At 42.3% G+C, this 22,595-nt stretch overlaps 1 protein-coding gene across 4 annotated transcripts in view; it reads right to left on the minus strand.

The window, feature by feature from the left end:
- Positions 1-1,797: 1,797 nt before the first annotated feature.
- Positions 1,798-22,595, minus strand: part of homer1b (homer scaffold protein 1b) — a 26,179-nt gene continuing 5,381 nt past the window's right edge. For 2 of the 4 annotated variants that reach the window (XM_015972534.3, XM_015972533.3), the window contains 8 exons: positions 20,828-20,984; positions 18,098-18,229; positions 16,715-16,807; positions 10,916-11,064; positions 2,730-2,886; positions 2,456-2,566; positions 2,303-2,383; positions 1,798-2,219 (listed from right to left, as the gene is read on the minus strand). In XM_015972534.3, the coding sequence (XP_015828020.1) occupies positions 2,028-2,219; positions 2,303-2,383; positions 2,456-2,566; positions 2,730-2,886; positions 10,916-11,064; positions 16,715-16,807; positions 18,098-18,229; positions 20,828-20,984 (1,072 nt within the window). In that variant the 3' untranslated portion in view covers positions 1,798-2,027. Of the gene's footprint in view, positions 2,220-2,302; positions 2,384-2,455; positions 2,567-2,729; positions 2,887-10,420; positions 10,676-10,915; positions 11,065-16,714; positions 16,808-18,097; positions 18,230-20,827; positions 21,319-22,595 lie in introns of those variants that run through there. The other 2 variants (XM_015972531.3, XM_015972535.3) reach the window with 2 other exon arrangements.

Raw genomic sequence — 22,595 nt, forward strand, 5'->3', positions numbered from 1 at the left:
GTCATGAGTTCAAAATTACTTTAAATAGTCAAAAATATTGCCAGTCTGCTCATACCTCTAAATACAATAATAATAATAATAATAATACCTACATTGAAATACCATAAGTTACAAAACAAGAGAATGAAAAGCTTCTTATCCACTACTGTACAAAGGCATTCATGAACAATAGCAATAATATTAAGGTATTCAGTCGCTGCCACTCAGATCAACACAGTTACATCTGACACCGAACAGGTAACGTTCCCCTTAAGGAGACTTATTCTGGTGCATCATCCCCCTTATATACTGGACAAACATTATGGGTTATAACAGGTTTTGTTTGCGATTTCCATGGTGGCCCTACAGGCGTTTGCCCACATGGATTTTACCAGGGCAAAAATTAGTTTTTAGAGGGAGCCAGATGGAGTCTATTAAAATCTTTGTGGGGCCACATTGGAAACTGCGGACAAAACCTGTTGGGACCCATACTAATTTCCTGCATATATTCCATATGGGGCCTCACCTATGTATTTAAAAATAATTTTATAAGTTTATTTTAAGATTTGCCATTATTTGAGTGTGTTCTCATTGTGTTACCCAACTCAGGCCAGATGCTAAAGGGTAAATGCACAACAATAAGTCCCTACAAGGTGTCCCTGTGTTTGATTCATCCATCCATTCATTTACATTGCCGGCGTGAGTAGAAAGTTGAAGAGTTCCATATTTATATCGTTATTATATTAAAAAATAAACCAAAAAGAATAGAAACTGATTAGAGATCAGTGTTCACCTGTTAAGAGTGATAATCAGTGGCCAGTTTCACTTGAAGGTGGAGATTTACAGCCATGGAGATGACACTCTGTGAGCCCTTCTGCACTACTCCGACCTCACGGGGCTGCCACACAGTTTAGCGGTCAACAGTAGAACACTTTCTGCTGGAAACAGGTTTGCTTTGACCTTTCTGGATGGGTCCACTGAGTAGAGTACCTGATAGAGTTGGTGTCGTATAGAGCCTGTCTGATATTGCTCAGTGTGTGTGTGTGTGTGTGTGTGTGTGTGTGTGTGTGTGTGTGTGTGTGAGAGAGAGAGAGAGAGAGAGAGAGAGAGAGAGAGAGAGAGAGAGTATGTGTGTATTAGCCGTAGGCCTCTTTTGGACACACACCCCACACTGAGTTTGGCAGGAAGACAGGTCAGTTGTCTGTGATGGCGGAAGCAGTCTGGATACAAGAATTTCAAATTTCTGTGTTGCATGAAAACGCCTCTGGAAGATTCATCTTTCATGTAGGACTTTTTAATAAGATGTGATTAAACAGAAGTCCTTTGTTTTTGCTTAAGAAGTGTATCAACTCCATTTCCCAGCAGCCCTGTGACTCCCAGCTGTGGAACGGCCACTGCAGGCCCTAAAGGTCGGACTTGTCGGATCCCGCTTACGTTCTTCTGGCAGCCCAAGCTCAAACGTGGGTTCTCCTGCTCTCTTTACAGCGAGTCACTTCGGATCCAAGCCTCTGCTTGTTAGAGGACAATTTTTTTTATTCAGGGATTTGGCAGCTTTGGATCGGTCCTTTAAGTCAATTATTTCTACCAGACTTCCAACATTCCCACAGGAGGGGAAGTTTAGAGAGAATGAATGTGTAAGTAGGTGTTCTATGGTGCAGCTCTTCCAGTCAAACAGCAGGTGGCACCAAGACTCAGTTCTTGTGTCAGTTGGGTTGGGTTGGGGGGGGGGGTTAAGATGCAGTGCACCATGATGGGCATCTCCACGACTGAGTTCAGCGAAGGTTAAGCCAACAACAGCCCATCAGAAAGCAAGCTGAGGTAGTCTCTGCATCATCGTCACTACAGGACGGCTCGCAATCAGAAGAGACTTGACGTTTGTATGGTCAAAGGTGGAATCAGCTCTTCGTGTACGAGCTTTTGAACGTGGGCAGTGCAGTGTCTAGGTGGTTATGTGGATGTGGGGGTGTTTCGTGGAGACGAGAGGCAATGTGGGTGGGGTAAGGGTTAAATTATCGTATGGCTCTGTGATTTTTAGGAACCTCTGTCTCCTAGCTGGCCTCCTCTATGAGTCGAGCCAAGGTGTCTCTGAGCTCTGTCAGCTCGAAGATCTTTCCATCAAGCAGCTCCAGCAGCGTCCGCAGGCTCTTCCTGAAGTTCTCCTGCTCTTCCTGGGTCTCCTCCAGTCGCTGCTCAGCTCCTGCCAGCTGCTCCTCCAGCACTCGGCTGCGTAGCTCCGTCTCCTGAGGACAAAGATGAAGCTGTCAGTGTTCTGGTGCCACGAGGTAGACATTAGATCCACCCGTCACGTAAGAGAGAGGTTTACCTCAAGCTTCTGAGTGAGAGTATCTTTCTGCTCCATCAGGTCATTCATGTTTTCTAGTTCTTCTTTTAACTTTTCCATTTCCTGGAATAAATTAAATTGGATTAAAGTTTGTGTGCCAACTGGGAACATCAGCCTTTCTCACACACAGCTAACCTCTTCTTTGTCCCGGAGCACATTCTCAAGCTCTTCTATGGTCTGGTTCAGTTCCGTCTTCTGGGATTTGATCACTGGGGTCTGGTTACTCTGGCACTCAAGCTCCGTCACCTACAAAGACCAGATCTTGGTTGTAATCACCACAAACTGGATCCCTTTTTTATTTCCACTCCTGTCATCTGCTCCTCTCATCCTGACTTCACAGCATCCCCTTCCAAACAAGTACTGGTATTTGATCAGAATAGTTTAATCACACATGAAAACAAACAAGCACCCGCTTGTGTAGTCTCTCTGCCTCCTCTTGGTAGGCGGCCAGTTGCTGTTTCCACTGTTTGACGTTGGCTGTGGATTCCAGCAGCGCTGCTGTTAGCTTGGCGTTGTTCCCCTTTAGTGCCTCCAGCTCAGCCTCCCAGTGTTTTGTCATGGCCGGGCTGCAAAACACAGGAACATACAGAAGATGCTGTCAGTTTGACAACAGTAAGTTTTTGTGTTTGGGGATGGAAGCTGGAAAAAGATGCGCAAACAACAGAGAACTGAGGCCCATTTGTAACTTTCTATCCTTTCATTTACCATTTAGTGTTTTTTGTGAGGTTTTTACCCTCATCAAACCCAAACAGCAATGACAAGTACGAGTACCAGTCCAAAACCACCCAGAATGTCACAAATAATCCCACAGCATAACTCAGCATCATTCTGTCTTCTCTAATTTCCTCTAGTTTTATGATCAAAGATCCTGCAGTGACACACTGAAATGTGCACAATGCCTCAAGGAGGCTTAGAAGACAGAGTAAAGGAAGTAAAATATTCTTTATTGCTGTGATGAGGCTGCCCTTGTTTGTGAGACTCACAATTCGGATCTTCTGTCTGAGAAAAAAGAAGATTACAACAAATCAGAGTCATCTGAGCCGAACAGGAGAGGCAAACTTCAGTGGGTTGGGTCTGAAGGTCAAAAAGGTTTAGGGCCAGCGAGATGTAATCACACAGAAAACAACACAATAATGTCCAAAACATAAAATGGCCATACTTATCTCACAAACGTCATTATTAACTGATTGTTTCTATTAGTTTATTTCTATTAGACGAGAGGTCTGTAATTTTCATCATATGTACAGGGAGTGCAGAATTATTAGGCAAATGAGTATTTTGTCCACATCCTCTTCATGCATGTTGTCTTACCCCAAGCTGTATAGGCTCGAAAGCCTACTACCAATTAAGCATATTAGGTGATGTGCATCTCTGTAATGAGAAGGGGTGTGGTCTAATGACATCAACACCCTTTATCAGGTGTGCATAATTATTAGGCAACTCCCTTTCCTTTGGCAAAATGGGTCAAAAGAAGGACTTGACAGGCTCAGAAAGGTCAAAAATAGTGAGATATCTTGCAGAGGGATGCAGCAGTCTTAACATTGCAAAGCTTCTGAAGCGTGATCATCGAACAATCAAGCGTTTCATTCAAAATAGTCAACAGGGTCGCAAGAAGCGTGTGGACAAACCAAGGCGCAAAATAACTGCCCATGAACTGAGAAAAGTCAAGCGTGCAGCTGCCAAGATGCCACTTGCCACCAGTTTGGCAATATTTCAGAGCTGCAACATCACTGGAGTGCCCAAAAGCACAAGGTGTGCAATGCTCAGAGACATGGCCAAGGTAAGAAAGGCTGAAAGACGACCACCACTGAACAAGACACACAAGCTGAAGTGTCAAGACTGGGCCAAGAAATATCTCAAGACTGATTTTTCTAAGGTTTTATGGACTGATGCAATGAGAGTGAGTCTTGATGGGCCAGATGGATGGGCCCGTGGCTGGATTGGTAAAGGGCAGAGAGCTCCAGTCTGACTCAGACGCCAGCAAGGTGGAGGTAGAGTACTGGTTTGGGCTGGTATAATCAAAGATGAGCTTGTGGGGCCTTTCCGGGTTGAGGATGGAGTCAAGCTCAACTCCCAGTCCTACTGCCAGTTTCTGGAAGACACCTTCTTCAAGCAGTGGTACAGGAAGAAGTCTACATCCTTCAAGAAAAACATGATGTTCATGCAGGACAATGCTCCATCACACGCGTCCAAGTACTCCACAGCGTGGCTGACAAGAAAGGGTATAAAAGAAGAAAAACTAATGACATGGCCTCCTTGTTCACCTGATCTGAACCCCATTGAGAACCTGTGGTCCATCATCAAATGTGAGATTTACAAGGAGGGAAAACAGTACACCTCTCTGAACAGTGTCTGGGAGGCTGTGGTTGCTGCTGCACGCAATGTTGATGGTGAACAGATCAAAACACTGAGAGAATCCATGGATGGCAGGCTTTTGAGTGTCCTTGCAAAGAAAGGTGGCTATATTGGTCGCTGATTTGTTTTTGAATGTCAGAAATGTATATTTGGGAATGTGGAGATGTTATATTGGCTTCACTGGTAAAAAATAAATAATTGAAATGGGTATGTATTTGTCTTTTGTTAAGTTGCCTAATAATTATGCACAGTAATAGTCACCTGCACACACGGATATCCCCCTAAAATAGCTCAAACTAAAAACTACTTCCAAAAACATTCAGCTTTGATATTAATGAGTTGTTTGGGTTCATTGAGAACATGGTTGTTGCTCAATAATAAAATTATTCCTCAAAAATACAACTTTCCTAATAATTCTGCACTCCCTGTACACTTCAACTGTGATAGACAGAATGTAAAACAAAAAAATCAGGAAGTCACATTATATGATTTTTAAATAATTTATTTGGGTAATAATGCAGAAATTACATTTTTAGCAGCTGTAAACAAGCAAGAATTCTGTAACCTAGCCTGCCAGCCTCGTCCTAATTCTGCAGAGAAATAATCTGGTAACTCACAGGCAGAGGCACGTGAGGGGCGGGACTAGTCAGCTCAAAAATAACCAATAAGAAAAAAGACAGAAATGCCGACTGTTCCACGCGACGCTGTAGTTTTTTAGCTGTAGTGAAACAAGGCGTCTGGCAACGGTGCAAACATCTTTTTTTATTTTTTAGAAGAAATACTTTTCTACTTGTGGTTTTAAAGACATTCAATAGCCGCAGTGAACTCCGCTGCTGATAAACAACGAAGACGTTGTTTATGAGAAACTGAGCGTCGCTGTGTGTGACGTCCGCGACGTTGTAGATTTTTAGCTGTAGTCAAAAATGGTGTCTGGTGACAGCGCAGGCATCTTTCTTTAGCATGAAGGCTTTTAGCGCTTCTACTTGTTGTTTTAAAGATGTGCCCAAGTCACTTAGAACAGAGGAAAGAGCCGCAGTGAACTCCACTTCAGTCGCCATGTTTATGACAAACTCGGCGTTATGGTTGTGACGTACGCTACTCAGCGCTGATTGGCTCGGTTAGAACAGGGTGGGGTACACAGGGTGGGGTTGTTTGAATAGGAGAGTTCCCAGACCCTTTCTCTGTGCAGAATTAAACAGAGGAGTCTGGCAGGCCAGGCTAAGAATTCTGGCCCACACCAACCTGTTAAAGACTCCTGTCCACACTTTCAAACAGCCACACTGCAATTTCCACCAAGACCATAGAGCTGTCTAAAGACACCAGGGATAAGACCGTACGTGACGGCGATGAGCCAATCTACACGCAGCTTAGTGAGAAAAAAATCAACTGATTGCATAAATCTAAGATCAGTGGCAATCTCCCTCGACCTGAGGCTTAGTGCAAGATCTCACCTTGTGTGATACAAATGATCTTGAGAACAGTGAGGAAACAGCTCAGAACTACACAGGGGAGCTGAAGAGAGTTGGGACCACAGGAACAAAGGCTGCTAGTAGTAACAGACCACATAGCAGAGGTGTGACCAAGTCACTGCTTTGCAAGTCACAAGTAAATCAAAAGTCTTTCTAATCAAGTCTCGAGTCAAGTTCAAGTCAAAGACAACAAAGTCCAAGTCAAGTCCAAAGTCAATGATCTGGAAGTCCAAGTCAAGTCCAAGTCTTTAACTTTGAATTTTCAAGTCATAATCAAGTCATCTGTCCAACTTCAATGTAATGACAATGATAATAAATAAATTCCAGAAAAAAGCTTCTTAAAGCTTCATTTATTTGCTCAAACAAGCAGAAAGTGCAACTGAACTTGATTATAAACAAAGTGCTGCTGCACTTAGCAGAACAACATCAAACCCAGAACGAAGAAGGATTTATGATTTTTGTCCATGTCGTGTCACTTTTGTGCTAAAATATCAAATATGCTCAAGTCATCATCAAGTCAACAGATGCAAGTCGATTCAAGTTGCAAGTCATTGGCGTTCATGTCCGAGTCAAGTCTTTACAGATTTTATCAAGTCAGAAGTCATTAAAATAATGACTCGAGTCTGATTTGAGTCTAAGTCATGTGACTCGTGTCCACACCTCTGCTACATAGTCATGGATTAAAATGAGTGGCTACATAAAAAGCATTTCAAAGTTCTGGAGTGGCCTAACCAGTCTCCAGACCTCCGTCCAATGAAGAATCGGTGGAGGTGAAAGTACCTGGTTCCCATCAACAGCCCGAAAACATCATAGCTCTAGAGAAGATCTGCATGGAAGAATGGGCCAAAATACCAGCTACAATATGTGCAGATCTGGTGAGGACCTAGTAAATGTTTTAACTAAGTCATTGCTAACCAAGGGTATTAAGGTGAACCTTCATTATTGACCAAATACTTATTTTCTGCATCGTTTACAAATAAATTACTTTTTAAAAATCACACAATGTGATTTCCGGGATTTTTTTTACATTCTTCTCACAGATGAAGTGTACTGTAGCTATGATGAAAGCTACAGACCTGTCATGTTTAGTGGGATAACTTACACATCAGTGGCTGCCAAATATTTTTTGTCACAATTGTGTGTGTGTGTGTGTGTGTGTGTGTGTGTGCGCGCGCGCGCACTGGTGCGAAGAGTTAATGTCAGAGTAAGAGGTTTTTGACTTAGTCATTGATATTCTGAACTGTTTACACCCTCTGAAATGACAGTGACATAAATAATAATAATAATAATAATAATAATAATAATAATAATAATAATAATACATTTTATTTAAAAGCACCTTTCAGAACACCCAAGGTCACTTGACAGAAAATACATTAAAACAGCAATAAAACAATAAAACGCAAAGAAAAAAAATCAAAGACACAGAAACACACTTTAGGGACAGTTTTCATGTCAGGACAGGACAGATGCTTCACCTCCAGAGAGAGTTTTGAGTGCAAGAACACAAAACATTTAAACTAAATCCTAAAAAGCACTGCTTTTACTATTTAGAGGTTTTTTTTTCATTTAAACACACACACACACACACACACACACACACACACACACACACACACACACACACACACACACACACACACACACACACACACACACACACACACACGCACACGCACACACACATGCGTATTACGCTACAACACCCTCTGTGTGAATTCACTTCAGATTCCTTTAGCACCTTCGGCTCTTATGCAACAGCCACCCCCTCCGTGAGAGCAAGTGTGTCTGCATGAGTGACGCACAGGAGGGAGACGACACTTCATCCTACACATGCACATATTAACTCACACACACATGCTCACACACACACACACACACACACACACACACACACACACACACACACACACACACACACACAGACTCACAGGAACAGAGGAGCGCTGTCACCGAGGCATGCAGCCCCGCCAGTGTAATAAACCTCACACAGCAGCTCAGAGAGGCAGAGTGCAGGCAAGACATCAAGATGTGAAGATGGAGACAGACGGAGAGAGCAGCAAGATCAACGGATGGGAAGAGGAGATGAAAGAGAGGAGGGCAGCTGGTTTGGACTTTAATGGTCATTTTATTTAAGGGTGATAGTTCTGCCTGAGGACAACAGACCGAACATAAAGACACAACCGGTAAGTTTGTTGGCTGGGATTATTAAAACAGTGTGCATGAAATTTGGAAAGTAGTTTTGTAAAAATAGATATGTGGGTGGTTTTCAGTGTTACTTCTTACAGTAATTTTAGTGGCGCTGATTTGATCGTATTGTGGGATTATTTTCTCTCTTTTTTTGTAAGAATGTACTTATTCAAAAAGGAGTAATCTCATGTAGATTCAATTTATTATTTAATTTGAATTAAACTTTCATTAATACCTGGATGTTTGTGTTGAAACATAACCTGTACTCTCTCTTCTAATAAAATATTAACACACAGTTTTGTGTTTTACCACTTGTAGTATTTTTTTTCTCTGGTGCTCAATAAAACCATGAAACAAAAGGTGAGAACTTGTGTAACACAATTTTTTGGCCAGTGCCGGCTGTGTCCCGACCACTTTTTGTTGTCAGGTAGGTTCCTCCTCCTCACGAGGATAAAAGAAGCACAGCAGTTGCCATGGCAGCACTGGAGGAACAGAGGAGACATTGCAACAGTCTCCTTTCACGCAATCTTACCACAAGCCCACAAGCTGGTGCCTACGTCCTCCCAACATCAGATCATTCACTCCCAACCCAGGAAGCCCCAGCAAAAGGTCTCCCAGTGGTCAGAAAACCATTCAAGATGAATCCAGAGAAAATCTGCCAAGCATGCCCACATCCTGGTTTTAGTACCTCACTCATACAGCTCTCTCCTCATCTGCTCTCTGCACCCACACATGCCTGCCTACACAGAACGGAGCGTGGTGAGCATCCTATGGAGACATCTAACTGAAGTCTCGCCAAAACCAGGTGGTTGTAAAAGACGGAGAAAACATAGCTGCCTTTCTATACGTGACACTCAGTTCTCATTAAAAAAAAGCAGCCAGAATTGAAAAATACACTACAAACACTTTTTTTTTGTTTTGTCTGTTTACACACCGTCAATCAAACAGTCTAAAGCTACAGGTTCTCTCTGAAGACACGTGTGAGTGTGGCAGAGCTTCTGCAGGAAAGTCGCACGAGTCAGAGAAGAAAACAAAGGGTTGTACAGTAAAGCGCTGTGATTGTTCTTGCATTTACTTTCACATCTGAGAAAAGTGATGTGAGGTTTTCTTGTTACGTCCACACACTTGCCTTTGTGAATACCGAGAGTCGACCCTATCTCCCACGCATGCAGCATTAATAGAAACACCAGCAGGGCTGCAGCAGGCAGTAGGTGCCCTCCCTAAATATCACTCTCGCCGCACGGATCTGTGCAGCAGAACCGTGTAATCGCTGGCATTTCAAAGACTCCCCAGACCAAAACCAACCCAATCTTTCTGAAGATTTTAAAAACATTAAGAAATAAAAGGCTTTTCCACACAGAAAAGATTCATAATACGACTGGCCATGAATTCATATCTTTAATTAAAATGATACGCAGCCACAAAAGTGAAGAAAAAGTGACACAAATTACAGATATTTTACAAACAAAAGGACTCGTGTGTACAAAACAAAAAGAATGAATTCACTTAAAAAAACGATTCCCTTCTGTTAGTTTACTGGAATCAGACTGAGCACTAATGGTGGCTGTTTAGTGACTCATATACAGCTTTTATACAATACACGTCTCTCTCTCTGACAGCCACACACACACACACACACACAATCGGTGTGTCTGTCCATCCCTCCCACTACCCCACAGTGTGTTACATAAGTCTTACATAAACGCTTCATCAACACTTATTTTGACGAGGAAACCTCACAAACGCAAATTTATGAGATCCATCAAACACAGCAAAGTATTTCTGTGACATCTGGATAGGAGCAGGCATCAGGAATCCCAAGGAAATTTCAATATTTCAGTCTAATAACTACACACACAGAGGAATGTATACAGCAGAAATGGTGCATGCACAGGTGTGACACCTATCAGTCCAGAGAATTTAGAATTTGCATTTATATTATTGCACTGCGGTATAGCTATAGGTGTGTGTGAGGTCTGCAACAGAGCATGCTCAGATTGAACAGATTTGAATCAGTCCTGAGAAACTCTCCAACATACATCTGCTGCTGCGCCGACGCATGACGTTACAGTCAATAAAAAAAGAGTCTTTGCACCAGTTTCATTGCATTTCTTGTTGCTGGATTTCTTTGTGCATTTTTTATGTTTTAGTCTTTATTTAGTAGCAGTGCGTCGGGTTTTGGAAAAGAGCACCCTCATTGTAGGTCTTTGCTGTTTTAAAAACACTCTGGACCTGGTTTTATTTATTGTTTTAGTCTGTTTATTCATGGTGTTGCAGGAGTCAGGATGCGTACTGACAGCCCTATCAGAAAGAGCAGACCCGACAAGTCTTAAGCTGATCCCTAGAGGGAAAAACATGAGAAAGCAACGGTGAATAGAGAGTTGACTTTACTGTGCTGACATGGAACGGATATATGAGTGCAAACGGGCGAAAAGAAAGACAGGGAGGAAGAGTGGCTTGGATGTCTGAACTGCAAATGATCAACGACAGACATTTATATTAGCAGTGAGGCTGGTGGAAATGGTGAAATCTCTCCTGCTTTTATCCTGAGACAGTGAACGCACCACGGAGTGGGATATACCTGTGTGCGAAGGCCAGGGCATTCTGTGTCGGTTCTGGACGAGGGTCTGAGTTGGGAGTTGTGTCGCAGATGTCATCTGTACCATTGATACTTTCCATGGGTGGGGTCACAGGGGTCAGAGGGGAGGAGAGTTCACCTGCCGGAGACTCCTACAGGTGGAAGAAAGTGTGACTGTCAGACCAGACAGTTTAACAGGCTTTTTTTACACTAAATTAATTTTAAGATCTTTGAATTTTTATTTGCATAAAATGACGATTAGTCACATTCCAGTGCAAGATGACATAAATGATAGAAACAACCCAATGACCAGATTATTGTAAAGGAAACATATTATGTAAACTCATCTTTTGCATCTTTTTGTGCTGCCAGGTGGATCTCTACTGCCTCTATAAAAACTCCAAATGTGAAAAAAAATGTGTTTGGTTTAAGGAATTATGTGCCTAAAACAAGCCATTTCAAAGGTCCCCGTTTGTGATGTCACAAACATAATATTTAAAGTAATATTGAACCACCTCTCATGTGCAAGACAGAGCTACTGCTGGAGGAGCAGCGGCTCCACTACGAGCTCTAGAGCCCTGCACTGGAGCCCTAGGCCCGGGGGTCAGCCCGGCCCGACGGCCCGAGGGCCGGGCTTCGGGCCGACGACTGTGTAATTACCTCGGACACGGGCCGGGCGCCTTTATTTCAAATTCATTAAAAAAAAACTGAAACACTTGAACGCAGCAGCACCTGCCTGCTTCTCACGCACTGTTAGCTCAGTTAAGGTCTGTGTGGTTTATTTATGCACATATATAAACAAATTCTCAAACTGCTGATTGAAACATGTGCCCCTATTCTAACATGCCATTTTATGTCCACTTTGATATGTCAGAAACCATTCGTTTATTCTCATGAAAACGGCAGCATTCTATTTTTCTGTGAATAAATTCGCTCTGCAGTCAAAAAAAAAATACAGCATTCATTGCTGGTTTTTTTCTAACTGGAGAGCGCATTTTCAGAGCGGCAGATTAAATTTACAAACTCTATATTAATTGGGGGTGTTTATTTAATCTGCCGCTCTTAAAATGCGCTCTGCAGTTAGAAAATTAGAATGCTGCTTTTTTCCTAATCGCACAAGAGCGCATTTTCAGAGCAGATTAAATTTACAAACTCATCCAATTAATATAGTGTTCGTAAATTTCATCTGCCGCTAGGAAAATACGCTCTGTTAGAAAAAAAAGCTGCATTGATGCTGTTTTTCTTTTTTTCTTTTTCCTTTTTTTTTTTTTTTTTTTTTTACTGCAGAACGCTTCTCACAGATAATTAAAATGCTGAGCATTCCATCACGCTAAAACATTATGAAAGGTTAAAAAAAGTCGGGCTCGGGCTCGGGTCGGGCCATAGAACCCTGAAAACCTTTTCGGACCGGGTCGGGCTGGGGCTCCACCTCCTCGGGCCGGGCCGGACATGGGCTCAGATTTTAGGCCCGTGCAGGGCTCTAAAGAGCTCCTCTCGGATGTCGGTGCTTCTCTGCCAATAGCAGCCTATCAGAGGATGGGTGGGCGTGGTCAGTAATGGCTCACTGGGGAAGGTACTGAAACGGTCAACAATAAAACTGCTGAGAATTCTTCATGTAAGAGATTTAAAGCAAAGAACTTCATAAACATGTTATGTATATACCATAGGACTATTATAACTTCAGGAAAAAAACGTCTTTAACATGTCTCATCAGATCCCAATGTTCAATTTCCTCTAACAACAGACTCAAATTTAAAAATATTCCCTCCAGTGCCATAAAAAAATCTACTGTACAAAAAAAATTGCTTGTGTGACCTTGATGACACATTATGTTGTATGGTCATAGGTCATACATTAACTGAGCTGTGGTGCGACAAATTTGTACATCTTGCTGAACAGTTCTTCATTCCTACAGGAAATTCCTCAAGTTTGCTCTGGTGCAGGCAGATTACAGAAGTACAGATTATTTCTTATCTTTATATCCCATACAAGCGCAGAATTATACAAGAGACAAATCATTTAGCTGCTGCGCTCACATAAAACAAAGCTATTAACACTCTGGGCTTGAGCACAATACAGTAACACAATGACACAGCCTCAGTGTCTCTAATGGGTAAAAAAAAAAGAGAAGAGATAAGACGAAGATTATGTCTGGTTTTACATTCTGCGCTCCAAATTCATTAGTTTGTTATTTATTATCTGTTCATGATGCATTTCCACTGGGGCCTAGCCTTCTGGGACCGGCACAAAGCCTTTAGTTCTGGTTATGTTTGATACTTTTTAGGGTTCATTTAGAGAAGGAGAGCCAGCTGGCATGTGGGTGAAAACAGTGACTTACAGTGATAGAGAAGAACAGACAGCTTCAGTGGTCCTCACAGTTACAGCCTGTCTGCACTTTCAGCTCTATTAGCGGTGTTGTGTCGTGTGGCACATGCAGCAGCCTTCAGCTCCTGGTGAGAGTGAAGCTGTCCTCTGCCTCATTAAAAAGACAGCCGCACATGGGAAGGTGCTGTAATATTGCAGCCCAGGTGGACCGCATCATCACAAGCATGCAGACCGCAGCACAGCGTAAGGCTTCTCACCTTCCCTCCACACTGAACAGATAAGAATTTGAAGCCTGTTAGTAGCCTTTAGATTAAAAACAGATTTCTCTGGGCAATTCTCCCCTGAAACAGGTTCATTCTCCCACAGATGCAGCTAAGCTACCCTGTTGGTGCTGCTCCCACACTTCCGTCACAGACACATGCCTGAGAAAGCAGCCGTTGTCTTTTAAACTGGATGGACTGGCCATATGGGTGTCTTCTGTGAAGATTTATAATAGATATGTTGAAAATGGATTGGGTATACAAAAATACAGCCTAGGAGAATTTTCCAAGCATTTTTTAGCTAAAGCTAAAAACCTAAATACACTGCCCAGCCAAAAATAAATAAATCACCGCCATGTTGGACCACCTTTAGCTTTGATTATAGCAAACATTCACTGTGGCATAAGCTTCTGCAACGTCACCAGATTTATTTCCATCCATTGTTTCATTATTGTTTCACCAAGATCTTGCATTGATGATGGAAGACTCTGACCGCTGCACAAAGCCTTCTCCAGCAATCTCAAATATTCTCAATGGGGTTAAGGTCTGGACTCTGTGGTGGCCAATCCATGTGAGAAAATGATGCCTCATGCTCCCTCTAACAACTCTTTCACTATTTGAGCCTGATGAATGCTGGCATTGTCATCTTGGAATATGCTCGTACCGGCAGGAAAGATGGAATAACCGGGTCATTCAGTACATTCAGGTAGCCAGCTGACCTCATTCTTGGAGCACATCCTGTTGCTGAACCTAGACCTGACCAACTGCAGCAACCCCAGATCATAGCACTGCCCCCACATGCTTGTACAGTAGGCACTAGGCATGATGGGTGCATCACTCCATCAGCTTCTCTTCTTACCCTGATGCACCATCACTCTGGAACAGGGTCCACCTGGACTCATCAGACCACATGACCTTCTTCCAATGCTCCAGAGTCCAATCTTAATGCTTCCTAGCAAATTGAAGCCTTTTTTTCCAGTTTGCCTCACTGATTAGTGGTTTTCTTACGGCTACACAGATGTTCAGTCCCAATCCTTTGAGTTCCCTTTGCATTTTGAGTGTGGAAATGCTCTTACTTTTACTATTAAACAGAGCCCAGAGTTCTACTGTTGTTTTTCTTCAATTTGATTTCACCAAACATCTCAGTGAATGCTGATCACGACCACTCAGGGATTTTTTTCCGTCCACATTTCTTCCTCGAAGATGACAGGTTCCCGCTATGGGGCAGCAGTAGCTCAGAAGGTTGAGTAGGTTGTCCAGTAATCAGAAGGTTGCAAGTTCGATCCTGGCTACAGACAGAATTCTGCTGTAGTCTCCTTGGGCAAGACACTTCACCCCCCTTGCCTGCTGGTGGTGGTCAGAGGGATCGTGGTGCCTGTGCTTGACAGGCCTCACTCTTGTCAGTGTGGGCAGGGCAGCTGTGGCTACATCGCAGCTCAACACTACATGTGTGAATGAATGAATGATACACTCTAGTGTAAAGCACTTTGGAGTCCTCTGGCTCTGAATGGCTCTATACGAGTGTGGGTCATTTGTCATATCCTTTCAGTTTTTAATAATTCGTTGGACAGTTCTAAATCCAGTTTTAGTCGTTTCTGCAATCTCTTTAGGTGTTTTCTCTGCTTGATGCATGCCAATGATCTGACCCTTCTCAAACAGACCAACATCTTTTCTACGACCACCAGATGCGTCATTAGACATGGTTGTTTAAGAAATGAGAAGCAACTCATTGCACCAGTCGGGGTTAAATAACTTGTTGCCAGCTGAAAGATAATCACCCATGTAGTAACCTATTTGCTTAGTTAAAGATTGAAAATGAACTATACATGAAAAAGCTATATTTAAAAAGAAAATAAATAAAAAAAACACCTCCACGGGGCGTTTAGAGGTGTGCAGAATGAAGGTACAATATTTCCTTTAAAAGCTAGATTTTAATTAAAAAATGATAAAATGTTTATTTTGACAGGCACAACACTGGATTTATGTTTACATCTACCGGTCAGTAGAGGGCACCGTTGCTGGTTGCCAAACAGTCTGCTCTGCACAGCAGACTGGCACTGTGGAAAATGGCGAACTCTGCAAGTCAAACAGTTGCTTCTGAGCCCAGAAGGTTTCGTAATCCTTCTCAGAGGAGGATCGATCATAAAAGATCTAAAACCTGAGTGAGTTTAGGTGAAGCCAACAATAGATGGACCCAAATAAAAAAATTCACGTATCCGCAACAAATCGGCTGGAAACTTTGTTCTAACGTTGCAACTACAACCTAGATATTGCTTTGGTGTTTGTGTTCCATATTTCACCTTTAAATATGGGTGGCGACTTTTTGTTGGACAGGCAAAAAATATATAATAATAATAATAATAATAATAATAATAATAACAATAATAGAATTTAGCAATCATATATTTATATATTTTCTTATTTTTTCAATTTTATATGCAACTGTTTATTAATGTACATTTCCAACTTCATTATTTATATTCTATGGAAGTGCAGAGTAGACCTGGTCTTAACATTACCTCGTGGAGGCGGCCATCGGCCGGCACACTGCTGCTAACCACCTAACAGTCTCCCTCTCCTGATAATAACCTTTTACCTTCTTAAACATGGAATGTGCTACTACTAGTTCACTTACTGAATTAATTATAGATTCACTAAAACAAAAACAATAAAGTTTATCTCTTGCTAAATAGAACATTTACTACTAAATCACAATGTAGCCATAGAAACACTACTTGGTATATACAGTTTGTTGTTTGTGTTTGTGTGTGCATGTGTGTGTGTGCGTGTGTGTGTGTGTGTGTGTGTGTGTGTGTGTGTGTGTGTGTGTGTGTGTGTGTGTGTGTGTGTGTGTGTCTTCTCGATCCCCAGTGAGTCGTGGTGGATGGCTGCTTATACTGATCGAGGACCCTCTGGAGGTTTCTTCGTGTTAAAAGGGAGTTTTCCTCTCCACTGTCGCTAAATGCTTGCTTAGTACGAGGATTGCTGTAAAGACTCTGACACTAGTCAGTGACTCGATGCAATCTGCTGGGTTCCTCATATACAAAACTTTTCACCGATGGGCTAAATGAACTGACCTGTATTAGAATGTTTACTTTAGGAAGTGTCTTGAGACGACTCTTGTCGCGATTTGGTGCTATATAAATAAACCGAATTTAATTTAATTGCCTTGTTCTTCAATTTTCCAACAGAAAAGATGTGATGGAGGAAAACATACCTGAGAAGGAGAGGTGGCCATCTCCATCTTCTCCTGACTTTTCTCCTTGGCGAGCCGTGCTGCCTCCTTGTACTCTGCAAACTTCTCTGCAAACTGAACAAAGTTTTAAAAATTTAGACACAATTATGTGCAAACGATTATAGCTACTCACTGACAAAGTAAAACTAGGCCAGTGATTCTTCCTGTAACTGGAAGTTTAGTTTCACTAAATTTGATGAGCTATTTTAGTCAGAACGTACACACGCACACACACACACACACACACACACACACACACACCCCTGATGTGATACTCATCACTCTGCTCTTCCAGGTTTACAGCATAATCTGGTATATACGGTACGGTGGAGGGCTGAGTGCTGAGGAAATCTAATAGTCGACTCCACTGGAGCCGGTCTTGCGGCTGCCATTAGAGGAGCTGCATAAAGTAACTTAATATCATTTGACTTCACCACAACGTAACAGTTCTTCCGACTTATGTGCCAGAGAGCTGCGGAAGTGTTTGGATATCCGAGAAGGAAGTTAAATTATTAAAACTTTCATTCAAAGAAATGACTTTCTAATCAGCTGTTTAAACTGAGTATTGATCCCACTCAGTTGTAATTTATATTTAATCTGTAAAATAAACCTGCCACACCTGCAATTCATTTTAAGAATAATGAATAAAATAGTATTTCAGTTATTAATTTTCCTCTTTTTAGAAAATCCAAGCACTAAGGATAAAAAAAGTTTGTACAATCTGAAATGTTAGAAATCTTTATAAGCTTCATTACAGCCGTTTTATTAGAAAAATCATAAAATGGCTGATGTGGAAAAAAAACAGCAAAATAAAGCTTCTTTTCTAAACCATTCTTCACAATACAAAAGAAAACGTTATGTTTTGTATTTTGTTCTCTATTAGTCATGGAACGCAGTCTTGCCATCCCCTAGTTTGTTTTCTCACTCTCCACATGCAGAGGACGATCACACAACTGTCTCCACAGGATAGAGCTTCACACCATGAGATAATGAACAACATGTGAAATGCACTGAGAGAGAGGTTCAACTGGGAAGAAGAGCTAACACGTCCCGTCTTTATCATCTAATCAATGTTAGCAGCTGCATGAGGAGAGAAAACATCATCTAAAACATGCTGGAAATGCAGAGAATGTAATATAATCAACAGGAAATGACTAACAGGACTAACCGCATTGGTAAGGTGATATAATACCATCACAAAGTGTGTGTGTGTGTGTTGTAGCGTAATGGAGTTCTGCTGCAGCGTGTGTGTGTGTGTGTGTGTGTGTGTGTGTGTGTGTGTGTGTGTGTGTGCGTGTGTGTGTGTGTGTGTGTGTGCGTGTGTGTGTGTGTGTGTGTGTGTGTGTGTGTGTTCAGCATCTGTACCTTGGACAGATGGTGTTCAGTGGAGAACCCCAGTCCGTAGACGGTGTTCGCTCGACTGTCGGCCCACTGACCGAACTTTTGTGAAGTCTTTGTGAACGTCATGTTGGGGCTGATGGTGCTGTTGATTATTGCCTGCAACAAAAAGTTCACTCGTTTAGCATTTTTACTTTGTCCACATTCGTTCATGTGAAAAACAAAAGCGTTATGAAAAATAAAACAAAAAGAAGTAATGTTCTCGATTTGCTGCTCGATCTACATTCCTACCCTCACCTATGGTCACAAGCTTTGGGTAATGACCAAAATAATGAGATCACAGACATAAGCGGCCGAAATTAATTTTCTCTGCAGGGTTTTCTCCCTTAGAGATAGTGTAAGAAGCTCAGCCATCCGGGAGAGGCTCAGAGTAGAGCTGCTGCACCTCCACATCGAGAGGAGCTAGTTGAGGTGGCTTGGGCATCTAGTTAGGATGCCTCCTGGACGCCTCCCTAGTGAGGTTTTTCAGGCACGTCCAACCGGGAGGACCTGAAGGCAGACCCAGGACACGCTGGAGAGACTAGGTCTCTCTGCTGGCCAGGGAACAACTTAGGATTCTCCCGGAGAAGCTGGCCCAAGTGGCTGGGAAGAGGGAAGGCTGGGCCTCCCTGCGAAGGCTACTGCCCCCACAATCCGACCCTGGATAAGTGTAGGAAGATGGATAGCAGAAGTAATGCGAGAGTTAGGTTACACAAAAATAATTAAAATATCTTGAGAATTTCAAACTCTAATACCGTATTTCAGAATGTTTTTTACACAGAATTTCAATTTTTGGCAAAAGAACATTTTTTTTTATTTAAAATGTGTTTAATTTAAACTGTTTCCATCATCAGTGAGCCACCACAATAAAATAACTATGAAAATTCCCTAATTTAGCTGAAAAAAGACAGTAAACACATTTATTCAAACAACTAACCAAATTATCAAGGTCAGCTTACATGTATCACTAATAAAAAACATCAGCCAGTTACATCTTTCTCATAATATATATTCTTATCGACATCTAAATGTTTGTATACACCCTGCAAGTCAGTCAACACTTCACCATCACTAATTCACTTTACTTAAAGGTGTGGTTTACTCATTTATTCAATACATGTGCAGTGTTCTCTAGTGTAAATCAATGCCTTATGAGTAATTAAAAAATAAAAGCTATGATGCTCCTGTTCTGAAATGCAGATGTTTGCCGGTGCAGAGGTGGGTTGAATTTAGCAGAATTGCTCATCATTATTAATGATATGCACACGCCTCGCTTCTGATTGCTAACAAAAGATGTTCAGCCATGTTGCAAAGTCACTATCACTAGGATGCTCTCCGCTCTCTCTCCACGCTGGATTTTGTTTTTAAAAGCCCTCCTGTGGGCAGGAGCAAGCCGAGAAGGGCGAGGCCATTCACAGTCTGACATCACAGTGTGAGGATTTTCAAATTCCAGCATTTCACCATCTATTTTTAATCAGAAGCTAATGCAGAAGATAGGTGTAGGAGGCTGTTTTCGTGTTCAGCCTGCATGGAAAACTCAGAGTGACTGAAATATAATCAGAAATTAAAATTAAAATAGTTTTTTCAGTCAGCCACACCTTTAACTAACGTCACACACAGTTAATATCTAATACCATATCTAATAAACTAGGTAGCATGTCACCAGGTTTTGTTTGGTAATTTCAACACACAAGCCAGTGTTATGGTTGTAAGAATGTGCTGAAAAAAATGTTTTGTTATTTTTTTCCGATCAAGACTTCAAAAAGGAGTTTTGCTTTTAATTTATAAGAACCAGAAATAAATGTTTGACACATCATTTTAGATAATTCAGCTGTTTTTGTGATTTAGAACCACACTGATTACTTCATATTTACAGATTAAACTAAAAAAATTAGGATTATAGTGCAAAGTCAATTTATTTCCATAATCCAATTTAGACTGAGTGACCATCTAAAGGCTCGGGAACCCTTTGCAGGTGTTTTGGATTCATTCACTGATTAGAGCGTGGCACTTTGAGCCTAGAATATTGAACCTTTTCACAATATTCTAATTGTCTGTGATATTGAATGTGGGGTTTATAAACTGTACATTTTTTGGGTTCGTTAATTACTTCATTACATTTTCTGTAAAGTTTCCATAATTTCTAAATGTTGCTGCTAGGTCTATTTGTTTTTAGTGATTTTAAAATCTTGTGTTCTGAGATTTTTGTTGTGTTTTAGGGACACTGCGCAAAAGTTCACCTACACAAACCTCTACATTCTCAGACCCAGTTGGCTCCACGCTCTTATTGCTCTCTGAGTGTTTGTTTCCTTTGAGCCTTTTTCCTCCCGTCTGTTTTTCTGCACCTGTGCTTCGCCCAGTCTTTAATCTGCCTGTAGCCTTGCCGAACTGCCTCGATTACATCGAGCCCAGTAGGATGCTGAGATCTCTAATGAAGATATACTCAAGTATTAGAGTTGACTTTTCACACACAAATGCACAGAAGCAATGAAGCATGAGCACAGGCCATCCTGCAAATCTGAGCTCTTTTATGATGTGTCTGCTCGTAAGTTTTCAGTGCAGAGCTTATTAACAATCTCATGGATCACAGTGCCTCTAAAACCTCCTGGAAGGAGGTGATGAAGAGTGGTGACATAATCACAATGAAACTTCTTTCAATAAAACCCCCTCAGGGCATAAGTTAAAAACATTGATGCAACGGCTGAACCAGCGGCCCACCTTGGTGCCGTCCAGGCTGATGATGCGGTAGACATTGCGCGTGCTGTCGTAGAAGTAGGAAACGGTGACGGCGTGCTTGCTGGCCGGCAGCCAGTTCTTCTTGGTGTTGGGGTCGATCTGGAAGACGTGGGCCCTCGTGCTGTAGATGGGCTGCTCCCTGAAGGGAACAAAGAAGAAGTGGTGAACCTCTTTGTGCCGCAACACCAGGGTCTCGCCAAGACCACCACCAGCACTGAAACCCCTACTGCCCACGGGGGAGTCAGATCGTCCCGGCAACCTGATCACTAACTCGCCATCCTCCATGATCACACCTCAGAAAGCGGTTTCTGAGGGTTTGTAAAAAAAAATCAAGAACGTCCTGCAAAACTACATCACTTGCACACAAGTTGCGTTAATAGCTCACGGTTCTTCTCACACATTTCCACTTGAGTTTAAAAAGCAGCCGACTGAATGCAACAGAAACTCTCCCAGTGTGTGTGTGTGTGTGTGTGCGTGTGTGTGTGTGTGTGTGTGTGTGTGCCTGTGTAAGGCAGCAGCGTCTCTCTGTTCAGATATGGGAATGCCTGCAGCTCTGAGAGAGGGTCACACAGGGGAACACAGGAGGGGATCGGAGCGGGTTTCAGGCTAAATATAACCAGTAGGACACAGATAACTACAGTAGACACACCCTGCAGAGCTGCAGTTTCCACACAAACACACACTGTGTATGAACATGCACAAACTGGGACTTTAACGTGTAGGAATTTAAAAAGCACATTAAGTGGGTTTCATGTGTAAACTAATAAAACTTCTGGTGGGAAAGCGGACAAGTTCAGATTTAAAACACACTCCTGAGTCCTGAGTCACTAAATCCTTCATCTTCTCCCCTCTCAGTTTGTTCTTCTACTGTCCTCATTTATTGCTGCATTGTTGGGAATTCTTGGATAATTTCTACATTCAGCACACACACACACACACACACACACACACACACACACACACACACACACACACACACACACACACACACACACACACACACACACACACACACAGACTCAAAGTGCAGGGTGCTGAGGGAGATATTCTGGGCTGGCAGAGCTGGCAGAACATGAGATAGAGAAGTGCTTACACTGCACTGTGGGGGTGATGGGGGACATCAAAGGCCTACTGTATAAATGATTATTAAAATTCAACAGCAGCACCCCTCCTGTGTGTGATTAGCCCAGACTGGGGGAAGAAAAGTCAAAACACGAAGACAGGGAGACGGAGAGGTGTGCTAGACAGGCATCGAAGGAGAATGACGGCGAGTCAGAGAGTGAATCTGGGATGATTAATGCCGCTCCACAAAGCTGCTTGTGGAGTGCTGCGAGCGAATTATCATAATCATCGACAGCAGCGTAAGTGGCGGTACTGTGAGTCATTTCAGATCTCTTCCAGCACACACATCGCGCAGGCTCGGCCTGTTCGGTTGATCTGTGCAGTAGCTGCTTGGCGACTGAAGAGGATTTTACAAAAAGTATTATTATTGCATAATGTTGACTGGGCTGTGGCAAATGTGGCCATCCCTGTGGTTGGATTCTGTGTATGGAAAAGACAGCAGTGTTCTTGAGCATTTTAACATAAATGCTTCTGCCAAAGAGTTTGTTTCCAAATCAACGCCCACCAGTTGTCAAAAAAGCAACAATTACTCCTCCAGCTGAACTTTGAAAAGAGAGCAGATGAATGATGGACGATGAATACGGCTGAATAGTGATCTCCAATTCTGGTTTTGTTTCTTTTCTTCAGA

This window comes from Nothobranchius furzeri, chromosome 17 (genome assembly GCF_043380555.1).
Source record: "Nothobranchius furzeri strain GRZ-AD chromosome 17, NfurGRZ-RIMD1, whole genome shotgun sequence".
In the NCBI taxonomy this organism is placed as follows: Eukaryota; Metazoa; Chordata; class Actinopteri; order Cyprinodontiformes; family Nothobranchiidae; genus Nothobranchius; species Nothobranchius furzeri.